Source organism: Pantherophis guttatus, chromosome 1 (genome assembly GCF_059756535.1).
Source record: "Pantherophis guttatus breed Tessera chromosome 1, ASM5975653v1, whole genome shotgun sequence".
In the NCBI taxonomy this organism is placed as follows: Eukaryota; Metazoa; Chordata; class Lepidosauria; order Squamata; family Colubridae; genus Pantherophis; species Pantherophis guttatus.
Genome location: NC_142063.1, coordinates 173,868,562 through 173,881,008, shown reverse-complemented (window position 1 = coordinate 173,881,008; position 12,447 = coordinate 173,868,562). Strand labels below are relative to the sequence as shown.

At 38.4% G+C, this 12,447-nt stretch overlaps 1 protein-coding gene and 1 long non-coding RNA gene across 16 annotated transcripts in view; one reads left to right on the top strand and one right to left on the bottom strand.

The window, feature by feature from the left end:
- Positions 1–12,447, top strand: part of KANSL1L (KAT8 regulatory NSL complex subunit 1 like) — a 56,953-nt gene that overhangs the window by 18,774 nt on the left and 25,732 nt on the right. For all 15 annotated transcript variants that reach the window (XM_034432190.3, XM_087882168.1, XM_060688168.2 and 12 more), the window contains 4 exons: positions 2,202–2,343; positions 6,826–7,020; positions 8,710–8,831; positions 10,584–10,788. In XM_034432190.3, coding sequence (XP_034288081.2) covers positions 2,202–2,343; positions 6,826–7,020; positions 8,710–8,831; positions 10,584–10,788 — 664 coding nt within the window. The remainder of the gene's footprint in view (positions 1–2,201; positions 2,344–6,825; positions 7,021–8,709; positions 8,832–10,583; positions 10,789–12,447) is intronic.
- On the bottom strand, positions 2,119–11,807 carry LOC117674338 (uncharacterized). Its single transcript, XR_004593804.3, has 3 exons — positions 11,676–11,807; positions 8,703–8,792; positions 2,119–2,286 (listed from the first exon to the last, which is right to left on the bottom strand). It is a non-coding gene; the product is annotated as an uncharacterized LOC117674338 (long non-coding RNA).

Here is a 12,447-nt window from a genome sequence, read left to right as displayed (position 1 = left end):
ACCTCCAACATGCAAACTGTGGTTACTCATCCTAAAATGAATCCTCTTTACCTAGAGCTTCAAAATTTGCTGTTTGCTGGAAAGATGTGTAGCTAAAAGTTAGTCTACATTTAGTGTACATGTGACTTTGGTTTCTTCATAACCAAACAAAAGTGTACTTTCTGTGCAGTTCACACCCCTTGCTCGCTGGATCTGGATCTTTTGAATGGTGTATAAATTAGTTTATCTCTAGGTGACCACCAATGGCTGATTTGTCTGAATGTCAAGCATCTAGGGATTCCTGTTCTTTGGATTTAGCCTGGTTTAGAATTCTCACAGCTTCCAAACAAACTATGTTGAGTCTGTCAGTATGTTGTGAGATTAAACAGTTCTCATTGTGTGTTTTGACTGCTAGTTGGTGTTCTTGAATGTGCCCTGATTAAGAAAAATAGAAATTTACTCCTTGAACAATAATAAAATATTAAATGAATGAAAAGAACATAGACGTTATCTATTGCAGAAAACCAAATGAATAATAGCCTGAAGAATTGTGTAATAGAAATCAGAATTAAGGTTATCAACTGCTCATATTTAACTGATCTAGAATTATATCACAAATTATTATTATTATTATTATTATTATTATTATTATTATTATTATTATTATTATTTGGATTTATATGCCGCCCTCTCTCCAAAGGACTCAGGGCGGCTCACATCAAATGAAACAATCCCAATAAATACAAATTAAAACATTCTAAAACAGACTAAAAACCAATTTAAAACAGTAGACCCCATCAGTCCTGGCTAGGGTGTTTAATCAGCCAGGTCTTAAGCTCACGGCGGAAGGTACGAAGGTCAGAGGCCAGCTGAAGACCCACGGGAAGTTGATTCCAAAGGATGGGCGCAGCCACAGAGAAGGCTCTATCCCTGGGGGTCGCCGGCCGACATTGTCTAGCCGACGGCACCCTGAGTAGGCCCTCTCTGTGGGAACGCACCGGGCGATGGGAAGTCGATGCTGGTTGCAGGTGGTCCAACAGATATCCTGGGCCTAAGCCATGAAGGGCTTTATAGGTTAACACCAGCACCTTGAATCTCACCTGGAGGGCAACCGGCAACCAATGCAAGTTGCACAGGGGAGGTATAACATGGGAGTATCGGGATCCTCCCATTACAACCCGTGCGGCCGCATTCTGCACCAGCTGAAATGCTAATTTACCTTTAATGAGACCATAGAATACCAACATAGAACACAGAATAATAAGCAGAGACTTTACAACATTCTGAACAAGTGGTTGCCCAATCTCTTTGTGAAGATGAGCCCTGGTTGGCGCAGCAGACTAAAGCACTGTTATTAACATCAGCTGCCTGCAATTACTGCAAGTTTAAATCTCACCAGGCTCAAGGTTGATTCAGCCTTCCATCCTTTCTAAGGTAGATAAAATGAGGACCCGGATTGGGGGGCAATAAGCTGACTTTGTATAAATATACAAAAGTATGAAGGCTATTGCTTAACGCATTGTAAGCCGCCCTGAGTCTCCGGAGAAGGGCAGCATATAAATCAAATAATAAAAAAAAAATCTCCAGTGATGGAGCACCCACAATTTCTGGAGGGCAAGCCTCTCCATTAATTAATTGTGCTCATTGTCAGGCAATTTCTCCTTATTTCTAGGTTGGATTTCTCTTTAATGATCTTCCACCCATTATTTCTTGTCCTGATGTTAGGTGCTTTGGAAAATAGGTCAACCCCTCTTCTCTGTGAGAGCCCCTTAAGTACTAGAAGACTGCTATCATGTCACCCCCAGTAGTCTTTGTTAGACTAGGCATACCTAGTTTTGTCAACTATTCAGTGTACAGTTTAGCCTCCAGACCCCTTATCATCTTTGTTCATTGCATACTAATTTACTGCCTACCATCTAAAATTTTACCCAGAGATAAACTCTCATGAATGCACTAATGTTTGAAAAATGGGATATACATCAAAATAATAATGCAGAATATGTATATAGTCTCAAGTCTATAGTCTAGACTAGTATAAATGATCTATTATGTTCATATTAAAAAAAATAGATGTGTTACTCTTAAATGTGAAAACTCATGAGTCTTACAGAATTTTTAAAAATAATCTGACACAATGTATTAAAAGACTTGTGGTTTTTAAATAAAGATTCAGAATACATAAGTTATTTTTACATTGACTAATCAATGTTCTATCTTCTCAGTAACTGTAGATCTGACTGGAAATGGTTGGTAGAAAGAGCTAAAGTTGGCTGTCAGTGGACATGGCTTCAGGATCAGATTTCTGAACTGGAATACAAAATTCAACAACTTACTGACCTTCACAGACAGATTCGGGCCAGCAAGGTATTATTAATTAAAAGTATTTACTCAAAAAAACATGTAAAACTGTTGATAGGTATTCTCCATTGTGGGTGGAGACAGCAGCCAGGATGGGTTGTACCTTCCCGTTCAGATTGATGGACTGAGTCTCTCATAGCTGTTAAGTCCCGCCCTTGTTACTGGGCAGATCCAGCTTTTGACTCAGTCCGTCAGTCTGGACAGGCGTGTGGGACTGTATCTCTGGCTATTTTGGCTATTTTGGCTAATTTTAGCTGCTTCTAGTCCACCCTTTTTTCCTTATCCTTTCTCTATACTGCTGGATTTTCTTGGTGTGACCTGGACTGTTCTTTGGACTTCGTTTATGCTTCAGTGATTATATAGTAAGATTTGGCCCTCAGTTACTGGCCTTGCTGGTTTCTGAGGGGATTTCCCTCCGTTCTTTGCACCTTTTGGCTGGACACCTCAGTTGGAGCATTGTGGAGCCTTGCATTCCTTAGGGGGCTGTGCCAGCAAGGTATTATTAATTAAAAGTGTTTACTCAAAAAAACATGTAAAACTGTTGATAGGTATTTTCTATGCAATCCATGAACTCTATACAGAAATGTTTTGAGAAATCTAAATTGACAAATGAAAAAGTTGTCTGGAATCTAGATATTGGATTTGATGGTGGTAAACATTATTCAGAGTCTCCCCTTCTATTCAAAACTTAATGGAAGGTACATTCTTATAGCCTGAATTAGGATCAACTTATATAGTAATGCGATCCTTGAAAAGGTAAAATTTTAATTTTATGTTTACAGTTGCAAGAAAAAGTATGTGAACGCCTTGGGATTACATGGAGTGTTGCATGAATTGGTCATAAAATGTGCTCTGAACTTCATCTAAATCACAACAATAGAAAAACACAGTCTGCTTAAAATAATACTACACAAACAGATGTTGCCATGGTTTAATTGAACATAACATGTAAACATTCACAGTGCAGGGAGGAAAAAGCATGTGAGGCCCTAGCCTAATGACTTCTCCAAGAGCTAATTGGAGCCAGGAGTGAGCCAACCTTGACTCCAATCAGTGTGATGATATTGGATGTGTTGCTGATAGCTGTCCTGCCCTTTAAAAACACACACCTGTTTTGGGTTTACTGGTTTCAAGAAGCACTGTCTGATGTGAACCATGCCTCGCAGAAAAGAGCTCTCAGAAGACCTACGATCAAGAATTGTTGACTTGCATGAAGCTGGAAAGGGTTACAAAAGTATCTCCAAAAGCCTTGATGTTCATGTATCCACAGTAAGACAGACTGTCTACAAATGGAGAAAGTTTAGCACTGTTGCTACTCTCCCTAGGCGTGATCATCCTGTAAAAATGACTGCAAGAGCACAGCGCAGAATGCTTCATGAGGTAAAGAAGAATCCTAGAGTGTCAGCTAAAGACCTACAGAAATCTTTGGCACATGCTAACATTTTTGTTGACACATCTACAATAAGGAAAACATTAAACAAGAATGGAGTACATGGGAGGACACCACGGAGGAAGCCATTGCTGTCCAAAAAAAAAAATTGTAGCACGTTTGAAGTTTGCAAAAGAGCACCTGGATGTTCCACAGCACTACTGGCAAAATATACTGTGGACAGATGAAACCAAAATTGAGTTGTTTGGGAAGAACACATAACACTATGTGTGGGAAAAAAAAGGCACAGCACACCAACATCAAAACCTCATCCCCACTGTAAAACATGGCGGAGGGAGCATCATGGTTTGGGGCTGCTTTGCTGCCTCAGGGCCTGGACGGATTGTTGTCATTGATGGGAAAATGAATTCCAGAGTTTATCAACGCATTTTGCAGGAAAACGTACAACCATCTGTCTGCCAACTGAAGCTCCACAGAGGATGGGTGATGCAACAGGACAATGACCCAAAGCATACAAGTAATTCAACAAAAAAATGGCTTCAACAGCACAGAATACACCTTCTGGAGTGGCCCAGTCAGAGTCCTGACCTCAACCCGATTGAAATGCTGTGGCATGACCTTAAGAGAGCAATTCACACCAGACATCCCAAGAATATTGCTACACTGAAACAGTTTTGTGAAGAGGAGTGGTCCAAAATTACTCCAGATGGAGTTGTGCAGGTCTGATCTGCAACTACAGGAAACATTTGGTTGAGGTTATTGCTGCCAAAGGAGGGTCAACCAGTTATTAAGTCCAAAGGTTCACATACTTTTTCCTCCCTGCACTGTGAATGTTTACATGTTAGTGGTCAATTAAACCATGGCAACATCTAATGTTTGTGTAGTATTATTTTAAGCAGACTGTGTTTTTCTATTGTTGTGACTTAGATGAAGTTCAGAGCACATTTTATGACCAATTCATGCAACACTCCATGTAATCCCAAGGGGTTCACATACTTTTTCTTGCAACTATAGTTGCTATAATTGCACTAGTTATAATATTTTTTTCTGGAGTACTTGATAAGAAATAATGGAAAATGTACAAGCATGGAGGAACAGAAACAGTTTTATATATTTAGCAGCTTGATTACAACATCTTACATTATGTTTTAGTTCCTAACCATTACTTACAGTAAATCTAGATTTTCAGTTTTTAATTTATTGTAACTTAACATATGGGAGGATTTTAAAAAACCCAAGTCATTTAATTCCTGTTATTTGTAATAAATCTTTATATATTTATATTTATATATAATCAATATGTCCAGAGGAGGATTAAGGAGAAAGTTTTCTTGCCAGGATTTCCATCTTTTACCTCAGAGTGCTAGAAATGTGAATATTACTGTAAATTAGCAAACTAAAAATAAAATATATCCCAACTAAAATAGTGTGTTCTTTTCTGGCTCAGGAGCAAAGGAGGTTCAGACCTGATTAGTTCTTTGGTGAGAGACACTCACCAAAGTGGTGTATATCAGCTGTTATATACTGCATTTCCCCGAAAATAAGACCTAACAAGAAAATAAGCCTTAGCCTGATTTTTAAGCATGCTCCTCATATAAGCCCTGTTCCCAAAATAACCCTCAGTAAAGGTCTTCATTAGCCAGGAGTGTGTGGGGCATGGCCAGCAGTGGAGACGCTGAAGAAGCAGGGGCTGATGGTGTCTGGCAGCAGCCACAGCTCGTTGCAATATAGGTGAGTTGATTATCTGTCCAAGCAGCAGGCAGAGGCGGGGGAAGGCAAGTGATCTAGATGTGGGCCATGGGAGAGGCAAGAGTTGATGGGCCAGAGTGGGCAGCCACAGCTTGTCTTTGTGCAGCGGCACCAGCAGCAGGCAGAGGCAGAGGCAGAGGCACAGGGGGAAGGCAGGCAATCCAGACACGCTGCACAGGCTGTAGGAAAGCCAAGAGACAGTAGGACAGAGGGGGCAGGCAGCTGCGGGAGGCTTGTGCTTGCCTCTCTCAGCTTGTTTGCGGCCTGCGCAGCACGTCGGGATCACCTGCCTCCCCCTGCACCTCTGCCTCCATCTGTTGCTTGGACAGGTAATCAAATCACCTGTGTTGCACAAGCTGCGTAGCCCCAGAGTACACCGACCAAGAGACTGGTGGGCTGCAGCAACTGCCGGACACTGTCGTCCCCCCACACGCTCACTGCCTCTTGTGAGCATGCTGGGGTAGTGGGGGATCCAGCCAGGCTGATCACCCTGATATCGTGTTTCCCCAAAAATAAACCCTAATGCTTATTTTGGAGCCCCCAGGTCTTATTTTCCGGGAAACACTGTACTAGACTGAGTAGTTGAAAAACATCCCAGAAGAAGGCAGTGGCAAGCTATATCTGTGGACAAGAAAATTGCATGGATATATCCATAAAGTCACTAGGAGTTGAGTTTAATTGAAAGGCTCTGCTTTTTACTAGAATTGTGTGGATTGCCCAACTAAAAAAATCTTGCTGCAAGGCTATTTCAGCATCACTTTTCCAGTTTAAATTGTCCCAGGAAAAAGGTGCAGTAACTAAGATTTATCTTGAATGCATGTATACTGATCACTAAGGATAGTGATATACATTGAATGTATGTATACTGATCACTAAGGATAACAATAAAAAGAGGTATAAATATGCATGTAAATCAGTGAGAAAGGCAATGGAGAGTTCTCTTATAGTTTAAATATAGGCGATCCTATGCAAAATAATTTAGAATATAATAAGACTTCTATGAAAGGAACAGGTTGTTTGGTTAAGTCCCTTAAGGTCCATGTTGAAAACTGATTGTTTTTGAAGTTGGAAGAGAACTAAGATATATTTAATGCAACTGATTATATGGAATACATTATAATTATTTCCTGCTATTTTAGTTAATTCAATTAAATAAGAAGCTATTTGATATCTCTCTTCTGCCCCCAGCAATGTCCCAGTTTTTCTGTGGCGCTTTCAATTAATATTTAACAGTTACAGTTCAGATTTTTATTAATGTTTATTTATTTTAATTCATTTTTATGCCGCCTATATACCCTACAAGGTAACTCTGATTATCAGTCTGATTATGCTCATTTACTATTGTCTAGGGAATGGTGATTTTAGAAGAATGTTCAGTCCGAAAAGACATCTTGAAGAAACGTACACAATTACCAGATCAAGAGGCATTGAATTCTATAGGGAACTCACAAGCTTTCCTACAGAGGCAGGATGTTTGGCCAGAACATGATTTTGAAATGTCACCCAGCAGTCCAACTTTGCTTCTTCGTAATATTGAAAAACAGGTATTAAAATGAAACTAACACAATGTGCATTAGTTAATATACTTTAAAATTCATTTATGTTTTAACTCATAATCCATAAAAACACTTCTACTTTTCTAAGTATTTCTCCCAGATGTAAAAGTGGTAATCCTTGCGGTATGATAGTCCATTCAATGAACATTTGAAGTTACAATGCACATCTCAAATCCGTTTCAAATTTTGCAGCCCCCCCACCCCCTGTGGTGCAATCCTTTCCTCTCTAAGCCAGCATAAACTATTACGATTTCTTCTTAGCTCTGCCAGCGCTAGTTTTACACTAGTGGTGCTAAGAAGAAATCATGGTTTAACCTGGCTGGGAAAGAAAGGATTTCCATGGAAACAAAAGAGATCAGATTTCTTCTTTTCTCTAACAGCACTAGCTTTACGCTAGCTTTGTGCTGGTAGAGCAAAGAAGAAATCTGATTTCTTGTTTCCATGGCAATCCTTTCCTCCCCAGCTAGAGTAAACCACTAAAAATTTGGTGTAAAACTAACGTTGGTAGAGCTAAGAAGAAATCGTAGTACTTTATGCTGGCTGGAGAGGTAAAGATTGCAACAGAAGCAAAATAGATTGGATTTCTCCTTGATTATGTCACATGGTCCAGCGAGGAACCAGCCTTCTCTATCCTGACTTCCTGAGCTCGTCAAAACGTAAGTAAGTGAATGGTGATGGGGTGGGGTATGGAGGAGGCCCATAGGGCTTTGGGAAACCCAGGGGGCAGGGGGCAGAGCATGGGATATCTCAGTGATGGGGAGGCCTCCTGGGAGTGCCTGTGCCTGCACTAGGCCTCCCTCAGTTTCCCCCATCTCTGAGTCACTCCATGCTGTACCTAATTTATTTATTTATTTATTTATTTAATTTTTATACTGCCCTTCTCCCGAAGGACTAATGACCCATGCATTCTTTAATAAATTCATTGGGGAAAGCAAGGACAGGGAGATCGTTAGGTGTTTCATTTAACAGTCCTCAACTTCTGGCATGAATGGGCAGACTCCATTAATGTCATAAGTCGAGGACTACCTGTATAGTTAGCAGGCAATGTATTAGGTTTACTCAGTAGGAGGGGAGTTCAAGGAAGATTCTAGATTTGAATTGTATTTGTTTCTTTATGTCTTCATTAATTTTCTGTAAGGATGAAATATAATTTCTGCTTATACCATATTGAAGGTCTTTTATTGGTAAAATACTTATCAGCACAAAAAGAGAAATATTTCACATTTATAGAGAAAGAGAATTACAATCCTTGGCTTTTCCTTGTGCTTTACAGGTAGTATTCAATTTAAGATTAGCTGTTCAACTGTTCAAATATGCTTATATCAGAAAATAACCTTAATAAGTCATACGTTAACAGCCATAATGGAGCCACCTCAAGATCTCAGGGATTATTTCTCAGTAAGGAACATGGACACCACAATTGTAATTTGTTTTGGTTTTTGCATATATCAATGTCTTCTAAATTTTCATAAATCTCTTTAGGATTTGAGTTTGATATGGTCTATATTATTTTGCAAGGCATTTTAAAAATTCAAATTAACTCTTCATTTGATATTGGTAAGGTTCAGTTATGAAGCATAGAATTTAGGTATAATATGGACACAACTGATTTTTTTTTAGTTAAGTACTTATAGTATATTAAATTGAATATATATATTTTCTCCTTGTACCATTCAGAGTGCTCAACTGAGTGAAATAATAAGCAGTCTGATTGCTCCCCTTAATCTGTCTCCAACATCATCTTCACTTTCTTCAAAAACCTGTAAACAAAATGAATTGGTTAATGGCATCTCTTTAAGGTAGGTAGCACTTCGAAAACTAACATGATAACATCAGGGTAAGTTTAGCATATATGAGCATATATATAAAATGACAGCATTACCTTGACCTCATCAGAGAACTCCCCTCCTCCCAAAAAAGATACTGAAAGATTTACTTTTAACTCTTACAACTCTGTGTCCAAGGAACTCAAATAATAGAAAAATGTTAACAAATGGAAGGCGAACGGGTGACTATAGGTCAGTTATTCTATCTCCACCCAAGACACTTCACAGGAGTGTTGTTATGGGGGAAATAGGAGGAGGAAGGAGTATTAGGTATGTTTGCTGCCATGAGTTATTTATAAAAATAATAAAGGGAAATATTTTTAAAAAATACTCCAATTAGTTATCCAATAATTCAGGGCATGGAGATATGCAGTCATTGAGTAATTTTTGAGTAATATTGTTCTCTGTGTAATGGGCACATTTCAAGAATGAGCAGTATAACAAACCAAAGTCCAGGGATTATTGTAAATAATGATGCTAGAATCTGACGCTTTAAATTTACATCATGACAATTTATACATTTAATTTTAGTAAATAAAAAAGGCAGGTGGTACAGGAACCTATCACCTTCAAAAGACTTGTCTGGGAATATTGGTGCCCACAAGCACTGCATTGCCTACACTTAGTATAGATAACAGGTGGCCTTCGTTATATGTGTTCCTGTTAGCTGTGATTGATAATTAGAGAACAGGCCTCAATATTTTGAAACAATTGTTTAAAAATATTGTGGTTAGGGTCTTGTTTATCATTACTTTACACATGTCAGGCTTTATTCCATAAGCAGAAGTAACTATTCAGGAAAATTTAGAAGAAATCCCAAAACTTCAAATAAGTAATATTTACTGAAGTAAATTAGATACCAAAGAATTTCAGTGGTTGCCAAGTTTCAAGAATGATCCCTATACAGAGAAAAAAATTCCAAATCCTCTTACTCTTTGATTTTCTTCCTGATCATTTGACTACTTGAGCCCTTCTTTTGAGTCTGTTGCTTCTTTACTCTGGTAGCTTTTTCACAACTTAAGAAGAGGGACCATTTTGGTGCCAAGAACTGTGGGGAGTGGGAAGCCACTTTGAGCTCACCAAGGGAAATTAGCACCAAATGCAAGTACATTGTGGAGGTACCCACAGTGTGTAGAAGATGGATGAATTGTTCATGGAAGAAGAAAACTAGAGGTACTGGAATCTAATTGTTCAGTACCCAAAGATTCAAAATCTCATTATTTACAATTCACGCTGGAATGTAACACAATATATCTGAATAACAAATATTATTTATGTATACATTAATTAAACTAAGTAAAAGAAAGAATGTATGAACCAAAGAACAACTGTCATGGATCCTTAGAGTTGGAATTTATCTCATGTAGTCCAACAACTGCTCAATGCATCTGCTAAAATATTTTGAATCTATGGTTATTCAACAGTTTGAAGACTTTCTGTTCTTTCTGTTCTAATTCCCAACCTGAATCGACTTACTTGCTGTTTCAATACATTTTTTCTTGTCCTGTCTTCAGGACAAAAGAAAACAAGACCACTCCTTTTTTTATATTACTTTAATATACCTGGTAACACAACTGCTATAGTTCATAAAATCAGTTACTTAATTCTGATATAATGATAGATTTTTAAATTAATATATTTAAGTTAATATTAACTGTAAGTGTAACTGTAGTGTGAGTTTTTAATATGCTTGACAACCTGGGATAATAGTTAGGTATATTTCAGAGAATCAGAGAACAAAGAAGAAATTTCATCTTCTAGTAGTTGCCTGGCTGATCAACAACATCTGAAGAGAAGGAGGAAAGAAAAGATGAAACTGAAAACACCTACTGTTGCTCTGATGAGCACATCTGCTCGCACTAGACCACTTCTGAGTTTCCAGAGAAGAAAGTCATATAGAATGAACACAGGTTTCACTTTGAATAACCAGGTGCAGATGTTTTCCCACTTTCTTTAATATAGTGTTAAGATTCCAGCCAATATATACATCAGTATGTCAATCCCAGTATGTTTGTATGTATATATATTATTTTTACATATTATTTCTGTTTTTGTGAGAGCCTTGAATATATAGGATAAATGTGAGGCTGGCTGTACACAACACTTTCATATGTCTTGCAAATGTTATATTTTAATTAGATTCAGTGAAAGAACAAATGTTATTCATATTATTCTGTACTTCTTTAAAGTAAGAATCAAACATGCAAAGCCAAAATTAGGCATATATTGCAGAAGAGTACATGCAATTCTGTCCAGAGAATATTTAAATTGTTATAAATAAAGGTGGTGTCAGAAACCATCTGCTGTTTTGCAGTCAACATTCCTAACTTTTGGTTTTATTTTTTAAATCAAAAGTCAGCAAAAAAATAGTTTACTTCTTAAGTTCTTCAAGCAATCTTATTTATCGGCTTAGAAGCATTTTATTGCTTCTCAGATTCTGTGTAACTTTTTAAAAAACAGCTTGGTTTTTAGGATGATGGTTGAAACATCCTAAGATGTTTCATGATGCATAAAACACAAAAATATATCCATAACAATATTTTATTAGATTAGCCATAGGTCATAACACAATACAGGTAATCCTGAAGATCATTTAGTGACCATTCAAAGTTACAACATACCTCCCAAAAGCCATGTGCTTATAAAAGTTATCTGATCATTCGCACTTATGAATGACCGGGAGACTTCATAACGTTGCAGAGACGCTGAAGAACACCCACCTATCTCTTCCCACCACCATCCTCGCCCTGCTAGGTTACCAAAGGCACTGGGCCAGCTCCCCGCTCTCCCATTCCACCCCTCACAATCCTTGCTTACCTTCCGGAGATCTGCAGAACTCAGTATATTGTGTGCCATTCTTACTGGGCCATGTGGAGCAGCCATTTTCAAACTGACCTCGGCAAAGCAGCATTTTCCCAGCCTTCTGCCTTTCTGTATGGCCTCTTTAACTCAAAACAGGATAATGAGCCACAGTTTGTGCTTTGAAGTTTCTAAATTTCCTGGTAAAAAATGTTTTTAAAGGAAAGGGGAGAAACAGGAGCTGATGCAGTGACATGGAAAACGGACAATGAAGGGTTCAGTGTTAAAAGGGCAATGCAGAGGTGGGGGGAAGAATAGTTTTGCCTTCCAGGTCAGGTTTCAAACAAGGCAAAGCAGCTCCCTCTGCATCGCCCTTATCTTGGGGTGGGGGAGGCCCCAGGCAGGCATCCCTGAGGCACCTCATGCACATTTAACCACCCCTGCATTCACCCCTACATTTGTTTAATGTATGCATTGGGGTGATCCAGGATGAGGGCTCTTTCACTCAACAAGTTTCAATTAAAGTTCTCACACCTTACAACCAAAATGGGCAGGCTCCATTACTTTCATAAGTTGAAGATTACCTGTACAGAAAAATTGAATAAGACTATTGATAACAAAACAAAAAGAAAAACTTGATTCATATGTTCTTATCACTTTATAGTTTACCTCAGTTATATTGACATATGTGGCTCTCAGTTGCACTGTTTTATTCAAAAAGGGGACCATTTTATTGTAATATTCTGACTGCGCTTTTAAAATATGTTCTGAGATATGGAGACAACAAACA